The sequence below is a fragment of the Colletotrichum costaricense genome (genome assembly GCF_030867565.1).
Source record: "Colletotrichum costaricense strain IMI 309622 chromosome Unknown Scaffold_13.1, whole genome shotgun sequence".
NCBI lineage: Eukaryota > Fungi > Ascomycota > Sordariomycetes > Glomerellales > Glomerellaceae > Colletotrichum > Colletotrichum costaricense.
The window spans coordinates 952,272-967,996 of record NW_026848242.1 but is presented as its reverse complement, the minus strand read 5'-3'; the positions used below and the strand labels follow the sequence as shown (position 1 = coordinate 967,996).

At 43.4% G+C, this 15,725-nt stretch overlaps 3 protein-coding genes across 3 annotated transcripts; 1 reads left to right on the top strand and 2 right to left on the bottom strand.

Moving 5' to 3' along the window:
- Positions 1-7,447: 7,447 nt before the first annotated feature.
- On the top strand, positions 7,448-10,331 carry CCOS01_11755 (sodium/hydrogen exchanger family protein; the record flags this gene model as incomplete). The annotated part of the gene is made up of 5 exons (XM_060459906.1): positions 7,448-7,606; positions 7,684-8,100; positions 8,172-8,271; positions 8,331-8,893; positions 8,964-10,331. 5 exons carry the CDS (start codon positions 7,448-7,450, stop codon positions 10,329-10,331), a joined length of 2,607 nt encoding a protein of 868 aa, XP_060309737.1.
- A 752-nt stretch (positions 10,332-11,083) lies between these two features.
- On the bottom strand, positions 11,084-12,337 carry CCOS01_11754 (uncharacterized protein; the record flags this gene model as incomplete). Its single annotated transcript, XM_060459905.1, has 1 exon — positions 11,084-12,337. The coding sequence occupies one exon, from the start codon at positions 12,335-12,337 to the stop codon at positions 11,084-11,086; it is 1,254 nt and encodes a 417-aa protein (XP_060309736.1).
- Positions 12,338-14,429: 2,092 nt separating this feature from the next.
- CCOS01_11753 (uncharacterized protein) lies at positions 14,430-15,282 on the bottom strand (the record flags this gene model as incomplete). Its single annotated transcript, XM_060459904.1, has 3 exons — positions 14,430-14,653; positions 14,984-15,141; positions 15,224-15,282. The coding sequence occupies 3 exons, from the start codon at positions 15,280-15,282 to the stop codon at positions 14,430-14,432; spliced, it is 441 nt and encodes a 146-aa protein (XP_060309735.1).
- Positions 15,283-15,725: the final 443 nt, after the last annotated feature.

The window sequence follows — 15,725 nt, the reverse complement described above, 5'->3', positions numbered from 1 at the left end:
CTTAATAGGATTACGCTTTTAAAAGAAATTATATAATATAGTATACTTTTTAACTATATAATATACGTAATATATCTTAAGTATATACTTAATATTATATAATAATCTTAATACGAAAACCGCTATTTAATTTAGGATAAATAAGCTACTCTTTTTAGTAATAATACTAATTAAAAAGGTTAATAGTAGAGGTTAGTTATAATAATTAACTATAATAATCGGCCATAATAATCGGTTATAATAATTAGAAGTAGCCCTTAATTACAGAGGTTCTAAACTTTAATAATAACGTAGAGGTTTTTAAAAAAAAGGGCTAAATAGGCTAATATTTATAAAGCTTATAAAGATTCTTTTTATCCTTATCGCTTCTAATATCGCCCAAAGCTACTCTCTATTTAAATTAAATGAATTTACTAAATAAATTTACTAAATAAATTTACTAAATAAATTTACTAAATAAACTTATTAATATATAAACTACTACTTAAATAGCTAGTTAAATAACTAATTAAGAGGTTAGCTAATTAAAATACTACTTTAATAAGAACCTACTCTCTTAATATATAGTTAATAATTAGTAAGCTAAAGATATTTATTAATAAGTTTACCCCTCTCGGGCTAGGCGCCCTTTTTAATTAGCTCGATATTATAATTATCGTAGTTAATATAAGTATACTTAAGGAGTAGTAAATTACTTTTTAATAATATAAAATTTAGCTAAGTAATATTATAAATATTATAAATAGCTAGGCTAGTACGGATACTAAAATTTAATATATTAATACTAACTTAGTTATAATAATTATAATAAACGGATTAGAAATATATAAGGTTAAGGTAATAAGTTAGTACTTTAAATAGCTCTTATAGGACCCCCTAAGTAATAATAATATTTATATAAAAGAATAGATTATACTAAACTTTATTATTTATATAAGTTAGTATTAAGAGGTCCTATGCGTATTAAAATAATTAAAGTTCGCCCTATAAGTAGCTAGAACTTAGGAGGACTTTATATAATAAAAGGTTAAGAGCTATTAATAAAAAGGAGATAATAGTCGAGTTAGTTAATTATTATTTTAGTTAGTAGTTAGGTATAGAGCGTATTATACTTAGTTTTCCTTAATACGTAATATACGGTACGGCCCCGGCGGATTGCTCTGTCGGGGGGAATTATTAATTATAATTAACTAATTATAATACTTAATAACGCACATAGCTCTATTATGATATTAAAAAATAATAATCTTAGTAATAAAAGGACTTAAGTTTTATTAGCCTTTTTTAGTACTTACTAAGTACGGATATCCTCTATTTTTTATAAAAGGGCGTTAGCTAGTACGTTCTCTTTTTTTAAGTAGTAATAGATCTAAAAATTGAAGTTTATTAGTATACTAGCCTAACGGGTTTATTATAAGTTAAGTAAGTACTTAGTTATAAAAAATAGTAATAACTAATAGTTTATAATAATATTAAATTTATATATATAGTTTATAAACTCTGCGCACTATTCCTCTAAATATAATATTATTATTAATACTTTTTTTATTATAAATAGTATAATTAAGCTCTGCGCTACTTATTATTTTTAAATAAAAAGTTATTAAGTACTATAACTTATTATCTTCTTATTATTATAATAGTGCTTTAGTATATATTAAGTTAGAGGCGTCGGCTTTTAATTATATTAGTAGTTTTAGTTTAAAATAGTAGAGGATAGGTGCTAATATTAGTACTAATTTTATAACTTTAAAAACTAACTTATAATTAGTACTAAAGTTAAAAAGAACCCCCTTACTTACTAACCTCGTTAAGGGCCTAGCTAAGTAATTATAATCTTTTATAAATCTCTTATAAAAGTTATAAAATCTAAAAAAAAACTAATTACCCTTAAGTAACGTAGGTAGTTTTTAATCCTTAACTATAAAGACTTTTTTTTTATTAAGCTATATACCCTTTATAAAAACTATAAAACCTAAGTACTTTATAAAAATAATACTAAATTCGTACTTTTTAATATCTACTTATAAACTTATTTTTTATAAATAGTTTAGTACTCTAATAACGTACTCTTAGTATTAGAAGGGGTTATTAAAAAAGATTATAATATTATTTATATATACTATATAATAGTTTTTTTCCGGCTTTATAGGCACAAAAGATCGACCTTAACAGGATTACGTTTTTAAAAAAAATCATATAATACGGTATATTTTTTAACTATATAATACGTATAATATACCCTAAGTACGTACTTAACGTAATATAGTAATTTCGATACGAAAACTACTATATAATTCGGGACGGGTAAGCTATTCTACTACTTACTAATAACAGGCTAAGCAATATACTCACGCAGCGGCGCCGGCTAAAAAAGTTAATAATAAAGGTCGGTTATAATAATTAACCACAATAGTTAGCCGCAATAGTTAAAAACGGCCTTCCTTAACCATAGAGGTTCTAAACTTTAATAATAACGTAGAGGTTTCTAAAAAAAGGGCTAAATAGGCTAATATCTATTACTTAGAGCTTATAAAAATTCTTTTTATCCTTATTATTTCTAATATTACCCAAAGCTACTCTCTATTTAAACTAAATAAATTTACTAAATAAATCTACTAAATAAACTTATTAATATATAAACCACTACCTAAATAGCTAATTAAATAACTAGTTAAAAAGTTAGCTAGTTAAAATACTACCTCGACGAGAACCTACTCTACTCCTAATATATAGTTAGTAATTAGTAAGCTAAAACTCTCTAAAAATACCTATTAATAAGTCTACCCCTCTCGGGCTAAGCGCCCTCTTTAGCTAGCTCGACACTATAGCTATCGTAACTAACATAAACACGCCCGAGGATTAATAAAATACCTTTTAATAATACAAAATTCGGCTAAGTAATAATACGAACGCTATAAATAACTAGGCTAATATAAATATTAAGATCTAGTATATTAACGCTAGTTTAGAAATTATACTCTACGAAGCTAAAAATCCCTCTAATATAGGCTATATTATAGACGTAAAGGAATATATAAGGGGCCCCCTAACTTTTAACGAGAAAGAGTATATAATACGGGATCTAGCCGCCTACGCGGGCTAGTACTAAGAGGTCTTATATACGTTAGAGTAGGTATAGTTTACCCTCTAAATAGCTAGAACTTAAAGGACTACGGGGGAAGGTCGGGAGCTATTAATAAAAAGAAGATAACGGTTGAGTCGGTTAACTATTTTAATTAGTAGTTAGGTATAGAGCGCAATATACCCAGTTTTCCCTAATACGTAATACATAGTACGGCCCTAGTAAATTACTCCGTCGGGGGGATTTATATATACTATATAAAAGTTATTTAAGTATTTTATTAGTATTTTATTTATATATTATTAATATATAACTAGTTTATTATAAAACTTAAAGGGTATTATTTTATATTTATATACCCTATAATAAGTTCTAAACGTTATTAAGTCCTTAGAGGCTAGGTTAAGGTAAATATAGTAAAAAGCTTCTTTAATATTTAGTTTAGTAAATACTTTTATTCTATTTAATTATATAAAGGTTTTATTAATAAGTAATAATAAATAGCAGTTTTTTTTATAATTTTATTAAGCTTATAAAAGTCGATATAGAAGCGTAAACTATTATTATATTTTTTTATAAATAGTATTAATAATATAAAAGAAGTATTACTTAGCTTAATAAATCCCTTTTATAAATACTTTAATTAATAGGCTCTTATAGCCTCTAGCTCTAATATTAACTACTTATATAAAAGGTAATAAGTTAGCTTTTCTTTATTACTATTTAAGAGCTCGTTTTTATAATTATATAGCTTATAAAGTATTAGTATATAGTGGTTTTTTTCTAGCTTTATAAGCGTAAAAGATCGACCTTAACGGGATTATGCTTTTAAAAAAAATTATATAATACGGTATACTTTTTAATTATATAATATATATAATATACCCTAAGTACGTACTTAGCGTAATATAATAATTTTAATATAAAAACCGTTATATAATTCGGAATAAATAAGCTACCCTTTTTAATAATAACGCTAATTAAAAAAGTTAATAATAGAGGTTAGTTATAATAATTAGCTATAATAGTCGGTTATAATAGTTAAAAGTGGCCCTTAACTATAGAGGTTCTAAACTTTAATAGTAATATAGAGGTTTTTAAAAAAAGGGCTAAATAGGCTAATATTTACTACTTTTTTACTATATTAAAGCTCGTAAAGATTTTTTTTATCTTTATTACTTCTAATATTACCTAAAGCTACTCTTTATTTAAACTAAATAAATTTACTAAATAAATTTATTAAATAAACCTATTAATATATAAACTACTACTTTACTAAAAATGCTTATTAATAAGTTTACCCCTCTCGGGCTAGGCGCCCTCTTTAACTAGCTTAATACTATAGCTATTATAATTAATATAAATATACTTAAAAAGTAATAAAGTACTTTTTAATAATATAAAATCTAGCTAAATAATAATACGAACGTTATAAATAGCCGGGCTAATATAAACGTTAAGATTTAGTATATTAATACTAACTTAGAAATTATATTTTATAAAATTAAAAATCTCTTTAATACGGGCTATATTATAAATATAAAAGAATATATAAAGGGCCCTTTAACCCTTAATAAAAAGGAGTATATAATATAAGATTTAGTTATTTATATAAACTAATATTAAGAGGTTTTATATATATTAAAATAAATATAACTTACTTTTTAAATAGCTAAAACTTAGAGAACTACGGGGGAAGGTTAGGAGTTTTAATTAGTAATTAGGTATAGAGCGTAATATACTTAGTTTTCCTTAATACGTAATATATAGTACGGCCTTAGTAAATTACTTTATTAGGGGGTTATTAATAGTTATAAACTTTATAAAAAAGAAAGTTAAAAAGTTAGAAAATTTTCAAAAAAATAGTCTATTAAAATGATAGGAGTATTTATTAATATCAAATATTAATATTATATAATTAATATTAAATTGCCGTTAATAATCCGTAGTTATAAACTTTATAAAAGGAATAGTTAAAAAAAAAATTTCTTAAAAAATTTAGTTAATCGAGATAATAAGAGTATATACTAATACTATATATTAATACTATATAATCGATATTAAGAACTGCGTAAGTAGCTAGTAAAGGTAGAGTATTAAAATAAATAATTAATATTAAGAACTACCTAAGTAATTAATAAAAATAGAAAATAAAGATAAATAAAAATAAATACTTTTAAAAAGTTATTAATAAAGTAAATATAAATAAGTAAGCTATTAAAAATAGCTATATTTTTTTCTAATAATAATTCTTAATAAACGTAGTATTAAAATGGGTTAACGATAACTATATTATATATATACTCTTATCCTTCCTCTCTATTCCTTTATTAACCGCTTTAATAACCTATAAGCTTTTATAGGTGCGATGAGGGAGATGCTTTCGTTCCTATCTATATGTATGCGCCATTGAGCGTCACAGCCAAGGCAGCCAAGCCACCATAGTCACACCGGCCGATCACAAGGTCCTGTAATGTGAAGCACTACCCTTGCCTGCGGCTCTAGGTTTGAGTGCGATGGCGTACGCCTGACTCTGAATGTGGCACATTGGATAAGAGATTCATCGAGACGGAGAGACGAACTAGACTTAGCTGTCCCACGTTAGCCCCATAACATTGCAGATGGAGATTCATGTCCCGAAGCTCCATTGGCAGCTTGAGTTCTTGGTAGTCGATATTCGGGACAATATCGAGGTGCATATCAGGTGGGACCCAAGTCAATGGATTATTTGTTGTTACCGCTATTACCCGCTCTAAACCTTGAGGTGGTGGTGGCTCAACCCAGCCCCCTGGGCTGGGTATGTGTGCAGCTCAGCTCAGTACCTTAGTGTATCGATACGGATATTGGTGGCCCAATCAGCCGATGATCTCTCGATCCCCGCGTCTCCCCACCTTCTCCAATTCCACGGATAAGTTATCTTTACGAGTACTCCACAAAGACCAACCAATGTCTGGGGGGTTCCCCTCATTCCTGGAAGGATACTCCGTAGAATACAATACGAACGCCAATTCCCAGGTCTTGCTGCTGAAAACCTGTATACGTATCCGTCCAAGGACTGGCTGTAGACTGGCGGTCAGCATGCAGCGCCATGGAGACGGAGAGACAATCAAGGCCAGGCCTGGACCCTGGTTGGAGTCTTGATCCACTGGGCCCTGCACTACCCACAGCGCACTGTCCACGGTCAGGGCAACATCATGTCAGGTGCCATGGAAGTAAGTGCCAGCTGCAAGTGCGCAACCTAGGTAGGTGATCCTTGAGGTGCCAGAAACGTTAACATGCCAGATGAACGAGGTGATATTGTACCAGTGTCTTCGTCTCTGTCGGTGTGTTCTCTTGATGTTGATGAGGTGCGGTCAAGGATGGGACGACAGGCGGTGGGATGGATGACTCGTAAGCCCTCGGTTAGCGTATCACGCAAACGTTGTTCCTCTTTCATCCTTTCATTGTTATGAACCTTTCCTCTTACGAAGTGGGGGACTTACAAGAAAGTAACAGAGTAGGAACGAAATAGTAAGTTTTGGGGGGGAAATAAATACCTGGTGTAATATGTTGCATCCAGGCATGCACCCTGCCTAGTAGTACCCCAGGCGTTTGACCTCAGCATCGCAATCATTCAACGATTGACGGTGACAGCCCACATCCTTGGGCCTGACTTCAATCTCGTTCTTGTTTGCATTCCCTTCATATCAGGGTAGACCAATAAATCCGTTTCCCACGCCTGTAGGTCCCACCCCAACCCTGCTTAGCTACCGCAGTCACGCAGTGAGGCACCTTAGTCTCACACTTTCTCCCTGCCCACCTCCACAAACCGTTGCTCACTCGCACTCCCCGCCCTCCACATTCCCCCCCTCCAAAACATCTTCACGTGTCGCAAACTAAATCCGCCGGGAAGGCAAATGACCAAAGCCCTTAACTTGCTCCAACACCACCATCTGCCACCCTATTGTACAACCAACCAAAGTGGTCGACTACCAACGATTTCAATTCCCGTGGCAGCTGCGGCCAGGGAGAAAACAACATAGGCAAAACAACCCGCGCTCACCATGTCAGATTAGTACATGCAAAGCTTACCGATATCACGGGACCGATTGCTACTGGCTTGGCCATAGTACCTAAGCCTGCTTCCCCTCCACCCATTGCTAGTGTTCACAGCCTGGACGGTGTCCATCTTCTTGGCAATTCCATTTAAGAAGTGGCTCTTCCGTATCGTCTGCCGTTTCGTCTTATCACGAAAGGTCAAATCGATTCGACTCGGAGAGCGCAGTCGAGCGCTTCCAGACGTCTTTGGTCGCCTCGTCATTCCTTGCTTCGGAAAGTAGCCCGTTCACCGGCAAGGACAGGAATTTGAGCCAATCCGCCAACATGTCGTCTATCACATCGATGCTATCGGCGACGGCTACATCGTCTGCCGCGCCTACTAGCACCGGCGGAAACAGAGCTCCCTCGCAGGGTGGTGTTATCGAGGGCGCAAACCCCTCGCATTACAATCCGAAGGATCCCATCACCATATTCATCATCCAGGTTCGTTCCCTCTGGTTTCGCATTCCACCTTCAGCGCCGCCCAATAAGTCCTAATTCGTGTCGCTCGCTGGATTTAGGCCGGACTCATCATTATAGTCTGCCACCTCCTCCACTGGCCTCTGTCCAAGATCCGCCAACCTCGAGTGATAGCCGAAGTCATTGGTGGCATTGTTCTGGGGCCCTCGGTGCTGGGTCGAATTCCCGGCTTTCGCGCTGCCATCTTCCCTACGGAATCGATCCCCAACTTGACGCTGGTAGCCAATCTCGGTCTTGTTCTCTATCTCTTCCTCATTGGTCTTGAGACAGACGTTCGCTTCCTCGTCAGTAATTGGCGAGTCGCTACTTCAGTAGCATTCGCCGGCTTGGCTCTACCCTTTGCGTTCGGTTGCGCCCTCGCATGGGGTCTCTACAATCAATTCTCTGGTGATGAGGGTGTAATGCACATTGACTTCCCAATCTACATGCTGTTCATCGGTGTTGCTATTGCAATCACGGTAAGTCACACTGGAGAAACGACCTACTCCGTAGTGTTTCGATCACTATCCGACTAATACATCGCCTCTAGGCTTTCCCGGTTCTGTGCCGTATCCTGACCGAGTTGAAGCTCCTTGATACCTCTGTCGGTGTTATCGTGCTTTCAGCTGGTGTTGCGAACGACGTTGTTGGTGAGTAACGCTTCGGTGCATCTTCAAACGTCAGGCTGAGTTTTGCTAACATCAACAAGGCTGGATCCTCCTTGCCCTATGTGTCGCTCTCGCCAACGCCGGAACGGGTCTTTCAGCCCTCTGGATTCTTCTCGCGTGTGTCGGTTACATGTTATTCCTGTTCTACCTTGTGAGGCCAGCTTTGGTCTGGCTATTACGTCGAACTGGCAACATTGAGAACGGACCTTCGCAGAGCATGATTGCGCTTATTCTATTGATCGCCCTGACCTCGGCTTTCTTCACTGGTATCATTGGCGTCCACGCAATTTTCGGAGGTTTCATGGTTGGCCTTATCTTGCCCCGCGAGAACGGCTTTGCTATCAAGGTCACCGAAAAGTTGGAAGATTTGATCGGTGCTCTGTTCTTGCCCTTGTATTTCACGCTCTCTGGGCTGAATACCAACCTGGGTCTCCTTGACAGCGGTATCGCCTGGGGCTACGTTATTGCTGTAACGTTCACCGCCTTTTTGACCAAGGTTATTGGCGCCAGTCTCGCTGCTCGGTTGAACGGACTGGTCTGGAGAGAGTCTTTCTCCATCGGGGCTCTGATGAGTTGCAAAGGTCTCGTCGAGTTGATCGTCCTTGTAAGTAGCTCTTGTTTGAGCACAGCTCCGTGATGACATGGAATGAGGGACGGATGCTGATTGAATACAGAACATTGGTCTACAGGCTAGGATTCTGAGCACCAGGACATTCACCATTTTCGTTGTCATGGCTCTTCTGACCACCTTCGCAACTACTCCTCTAACCTCCTTCCTGTACCCTCGCTGGTACCAGAAGAAGCTCGAGGCTTGGAAGCGTGGTGAGATTGACTGGGACACTGGTGAACCCATCTCGAGCCACGGCGGATCGACCGATGACCATGAGTTTACCAAGCCGACTAATGATCGTGTCCAGCGCCTGTTAGTGTACCTTCGACTGGACAACATGCCTGCGTTGCTCAACTTGGTCTCCCTATTTGGAAAGCAGTCCGGTTCGGGAGGCCAATTCGCTGAAAGCGACGAGAAGGGCGGTATGACGTCGGACACTGTGGCGCTGGGCTCTTCCAATGGTATTAAAGCTGTGCGGGCTCATGGCTTCCGCCTACTCCATCTTACGGATCGTGATTCTTCCGTCATGACCGTGTCTCAGGTGGACGATTTTAGTCGCAATGACCCTGTCGTGAACATCTTCCGTACTGTGGGACAATTGATCAGGGTTGCCGTTTCTGGGGAGGTATCGATCATGCCGGAGACTCGCTTTGCCGAAGCTCTCCTTTCCAAATCCTCCGATATCTCCTCTGACCTTCTTCTCGTCCCCTGGAGCGAGAGTGGTAGCCTGGTCGACACCCAGGTCCTGTCGGCAGACGGTTCCAACAAGCTTGGATCAACATATACCGGTTTCGCAAAGTCCATCCTCGACTCCCCGGAACACAACATTGGCATTTTCTTCCCCAAGGGTAGTGCTACTCAACCTACTTCGGACGGCAGTAGCGACCGTAAGAGGCTATCCCGAGCATACTCATTCAGCGACATCCATCATGATATCCCGACGATTCCCGTCACAAACAAGTCGCATCAGATCTTCATGCCATACTTTGGGGGCAACGATGACAAGCTTGCCCTCAAGCTAGTGCTTCAATTGTGCGAGAAGCACAATGCTCAAGCGACCGTGGTACACTTCGTCGGGACGGCCGGGGGAGACTCTCAATCTCACGAGGGTGACTACTTCGGATTCGTGTCAACGCATGTACCTGCCAATATAGCATCGCGCATCAAGTTTGAGACTTCTTCCTCTTCCAATACCCTGGAGGCTGCTTCGAACTATGCCGCATCAGGCGTCAGGACAGATACACGAGAAGTCACCTGGCACAACCTGGTTGTGCTTGGTCGTAGGAGTGCTGTAAAAGCGACGGAAGGTAAGGTGTCTGCCAAGGTGTCTGAAGATATCAAGGACTGTCTGGGTATTGCTGCGGGTATCCTGATTACAGCTGGTGTGAAGGCGGATCTGCTTGTCGTTCAAGCTAAATCTTCAGGTAACTAGTCGAAGCTTAGTGCTCTAGTTGTTCATTAATACCATCTATTTCATATATATGATTTAAAGCCACGTCAATCCTGCATGGCTAGTGGTAAGCATGAACAAACTTGCTCATCACATGACACTTGCTGCACTGCGGTGTTGGCTATCAGGTTTGCGCGAGGGTTGCGTTCAGGTGGTATGAACACCCAACGCAATACTGGAACTCAAGTAACTCCCATCGCTTCCATCTTACCTCCTCTTCAAACTCGGCGGGAGTGCCAAAGCTGTCACCTGACATCGCCTTGGCATCTTGTCATATAACTTCTATCGTTTTTTCCCCCCAATCTTCAGTTGATGATAGGGTCGAATGTCAGCATGAATTCGGAGAGATGCATTATTGTTGGTACACATCAAGGGCAGAATAGTCCTGTCGGGGGAGATTTGCAACAGGGTGAGCTTTTCTCATCATCCATGGTATTTTCATTTCCATCGTCATTTGATTCATTGAGACTCGTTACTCGTCTACCGTTAACATGCTGCCATGCCATTTCTAAACTAAGGGAAAATCCGGCCGTCTTGATAGCACTTTATCCGATTACGCCGCCCCCGTAAAACCAGGGAAAAGCCACACGAAAGAAAGCAGAGGAGAGACTTGGTGTGTTTGGGAAGAGATGAGTCGGGAAGATATAGAACAGGGGGATGGGCATCGCAGAACCCAACCACATGTCAAGTAGCATCTCAAATAAGTCGGACAACACATCGATAATTCGATATGATCAGTGTCGTCTTCTCCCACTGCTGCTCTGACCTCCCCCGCTGCCAGTGCCATGGCCGCCCCAACTGCCACTGCGTCGGGTCGCCGTGTTCACAGTAGGTTGGACGACAAAGTTGCGAATGCCCATCTCACATGCCTGACGCAAAGCTTGATGGCGCATGCCACCCTTCATGCCTGTGGCCTTGTGACCGACAAATGTGTCGACGAGGGCGGCGCCCAGAGCAGCCGTGGCGACCCGCGTCCCTTTCTCGCCTATCCACGGGCCGGGCTCACTCTTCATCTGGAGAGCTGCTTGACTTCCCACTCTAAAGGCTGTCTGAGCGGCTTCACCCAGCGCAGCGTAACCGACAGCTGACTTGGCTCGAGGCCGAGCTGTACCAGAGGTGCCCCCTGCTGCACCTTTTCTAGGCATGGACCGTCCTCTGGCAGAGCGTTGCTGACCGCCGCCTGGTTGGCCATACCGCTCAGGCGAGTCATTCATGTAGCGACCGCGGCCACCCTGGCTGTGACCGGCATATCCTCTCGGATTTGAACGGGGATCAGCCTCGTAATCTACATGACGACCGCGATTTGATTCGCTACCGCCGCGGGGGACGCCCTCGTAGTCAGCGTAGCGCGAACGCCGTCTATCACTCTCGCGTGGCCCATCATTCTTGGAACGGCGCGACTCGTTATTATAGAGATCGACATCATCGTAGTCGGCGTAACGGGAGCGTCTGTCGGGATAACGAGGCTCGGCATCAAAGTCAGCATACTTGGAGCGCCTCGTGTCGCTCGTCCGGGGCGGGTGATAGGCATGCTGACGCTCCCGGCCGCGGCGAGAGGCCGGAGCATATGCGTCGAAGGCGTCGTCGTCGGCACGATGGTGAGCATTGGCGGGGGGTTCCCGGGCGGAGCGGCCGTGGCTCCGTGCCCGTGGTTGATAGGCGTCTTCGTCGTAGTATCGGTTCTTGCGACTCTTGCGATCTTCCCTCTGTTCTGGTTGGGGAGCGTAGGATTCCGGGACGGCGTCCCTGCGTGATTTGCGGCTCTCACGGTGTTCCCGTGGCTGTTCTCTAGGCTCTGGTTCGCGTTGATAGTTGTCATAGGCAGCCGGTGGTGCGGCAGGTTCTGATTTATTGCGGCGACGAGGACCAGGACTGCGTCCACGAGATGGATATTGAGCGTAGGGGTCTGCAGCAGTGTCGTAAGAGCGACCGTAAGGCTCGTAAGAGTCCAGGTCGTAGTCAGGGCCTCTGCGATGAGAGCGTCCCATTATTGTTCGAGATCGTCGGTTGGGAGGCCGGAAGGGGCAGAAGGTGTGCGAGGATGTGAGAGGATGTAAAGGTGTGGCGGGAGATGTGTGCTAGCAGGAGAAGGTGGCAAGGTGGGCAGATATCAAAGCCGGGATTGAGCCATATGTCAAGAATCAGGAGGATGGTAGTGTCGAGGGGGGAGGGAAGAAGAAGGGGAGGTCGGATGGTGTATATAATGGTATATAGTCACAAAGGTGGCCATGATGGGTCGAGGCACAGGGCGGGGGGAAAGGGTGAGGTGGGTGTCAAGGTGGGTGGGTAGGCTAGGTACGTGCTTAGTCTACCTGATTTGCTGGTAAAGGAGCAGTATAGGAGTAAGGTAGAAGCAAAGACAAGCAATCAAAGAGCGTTGGAAAGACGATAGACGAAAGGAACGAACGACAGCGAAGGGGGCGAACTGCAGGCCGTACTCCGTGGGCAGGCCCGAGATGAGACGAGACTCGAGGGGGATTGGGATAGCGTCACACGCCAGAGAGGATCGGCTGACCGCTGGTGTTTTGCGGGGGGGCTATTGCTGGCGCTGGCAAGTTGGGCCCGGTCCAGTCGCGTGCGTCGTCCACTGGGAGGCAGGAGACAGGTTCCATTGGAACGGGATGCGGGAGGAGGGGGGGGCCTCTTTCGCCTCACTGGGAGGTGCCAGCTTGCCAGTGTCTGCGTTTGGGCCACTAAGAAAGAGAAGTCAGGAGCACGCGAGACTTGAAGAGTGGACAGTTGAGATGAGGTATCACGGTATGTACCAAAGTAACTGATGGGGCACGAACTGTCCGAGTAAGGCAACGTGGAGAAATGCGCAGCGCATGAGGAGAAAGAAGGTTAGAAGCATGGGAATGGCGGTTTGGCGGCGGTTCATGGCCAACAATCCAAAAGGGCGAACCAACATTGCCCTTGTTGCAGGAAATGACAATTCAAGACGAATGCAGTGGAACCCTGCCCTGGGCTGAACAAAACAGGGTACCATCGCTACTATGTTTGTTACCGGTAGCCAGCCGTTGGACCGTTGAACTTGAACGGGCCTGCCACACGTCGCGGGAATTATCCATTGTCTTGGTATTATACGGGTTACCGAGTAATACGATGAAATGCCCTAGACATGGAAGGTCGGGTTACTTTTCTTAGTATACACACCCACACACACACTGCGAAATACACTGCGGGCAGAGTTTCCGTAAGGTACCGCAGCTGAAGGCTGTGAGGCATGGGGAAATGGTGCTAAGCAAGAGAAGGGGACCTTGTCTTGTGTTGAAGAATCACCCGGTCCGGAATTCGAAGCACACAGCACCGGTTCCCAGTACCTCCCAGGCGAGGTCGGGAAGGGGGAGACTGTAGCGCACCTCGGCGGGAAAGAGCGCTGCCGGCGGTGCTAGTCCCCCAAAGATCCAAGGAAGCGTTGTAGTCGTAGTGGAACTTTTGCCAACCAGCCAATGACGGGCCTTGCTCTTCTCGCTTCACAACTTGGGGCGATATGCAGGGTCCAGCCCGCTGCTCCTCTCCAGTGACGTCAGATGAGGTAAACCTGCAGCTGCGACTCCAACAACTCGCATCGTTGCCCACGACTCACACCTCTTGCTAACGAATCCCCGTCCTCACTCTACATACTCTCCGGACCCCTCTCTCCCATTACTTACCCTGCCAGAATGGCCTGTCGTGTCACACTGCGTCTGTGTATCTTCAGAACCATCATCACCAACAGCACCGCAGCCGGCAGTGCTGCATCCCCCGAGCTGATTCGCAATGCACGTTGCATGAGGTGCATCATACCCTCACGACATGGCCCTACGCAGCATTGATTCTACGCACTATGACATTGCCATGCTGATGGCCAACTCGCTGCTGTCCGTAATCATCCGGAACGCCTTGAATCAATTCTATTGCCATTTCTCCCTCAGTTACACCGCCAGTCCCAATTGGCCGGGATGCTCAATCCCTCAGCTTACTCCGGCACTGAAACTCGTGTCACCTACACCTGCTTGATCGATGATGTACAGTACGCATGTTGCCCGCATCATCAGGCGAGAGTGGCTCCTTGATACGCGCTTGATTCCAGAAGGGCCTTCAGAAGCCAGCAACCGATTCGCAACTACTCCGTATGCTGCTGCCAAAGCCAACCTTGCCAAAGACATCTGAATATGCTGGTGGGACCACAGAGTAGCCATCCGTGCTGCCCGGCGGATCCTCCCCCTGAACCAGCTTGGTTACCTTAGGTTCCGGGCGGTATTCGGCACCAGGACAGTCCCAGCGGCCGTTGCTACCAAACACCCTGCCGGCTGACGTCGGGTCTGCACGGATATCATCGTCACAGTGCTGCTGCTCGCCTCGTCATCTTTCCAGACATTCTACTTGCACCTGAGCCAGTGAAAAGATACTTTTCTGCAATTAATTAGCGCATAGAGCCGACAGGTCAGGGTAAAGCAGACTGCAAATTGAGGACGTGATTCTGCTCCTGACATGGCATCCCCAGAGATCGTCAAGGAGCCGCTGCAGGGCCTCAAATTCTCCGGGCAGGTAGGCACTCTCGCCGTCGTCACATCGTTGGAATAAGGTAAGCATCGTCACATCGACCCACGACAGGGCGCGTGAAAGGCTGAGTGGTTCACTTCGTTACTCACGCGCTAGCGCTGCAGTACATGACTTGGTCGCCGTCGCCCATACGCTCGCAAACCACAAGCGGACGCCTGTACTCTTTGGCGGTGAGATCCAGTCCACGAAAGGAGCAAGGAGTCTGCGGTGCGTGATAAGCTCCCTGTCCTTGTTGCTGTCTCCGTGTCTGCGCGGGATTGGGTTTCCCCCTAGGTCCCGAGAGATCGGTGACGTCGCGATGCGAATTGAATGTGACCCATCGAGCGCACGGCATCAATATCGCTGGCTCCCCAGGGAGCTGGTGGGCTTGATCGCCTCTAGTGGCCATCTGTGGACTGTGAAAGCTCTGGGAGAGGACCAAATTCCGTTCGTGTCATGCAAAAGTAGGGCCAAACAAAGACTGGCGAGTCGCGACCTCGGTCACCCTGGCTGCTCAGGATCACGATGATCTCGCTGATTGTCGATGAGAGTCAAGGAGAGGATTAAGTTCTGTCGTTTCCCCGCACCGGTCCTGGTGCCATTACCGGGGATTGCGGAGGTCGGATACCGTCCGACGAGAGGGTGGGTGCGATGCTGCCTCGTGTCAATCGCAAACATCGATGCTTTATTTGTCCAACCAGGAGGAAGCAATTGGCACATTGCTGGCGTTCCTGACGAAGGCTCACATGGGTCTGCCGGCTACGGCTCGACACAGCGAAATTTCAAGCGGTCGGGGTCCCGCACACTTGGTTCTCTAACAAGTGGGCGATTCGATGGGTTGCCTCAACGAAC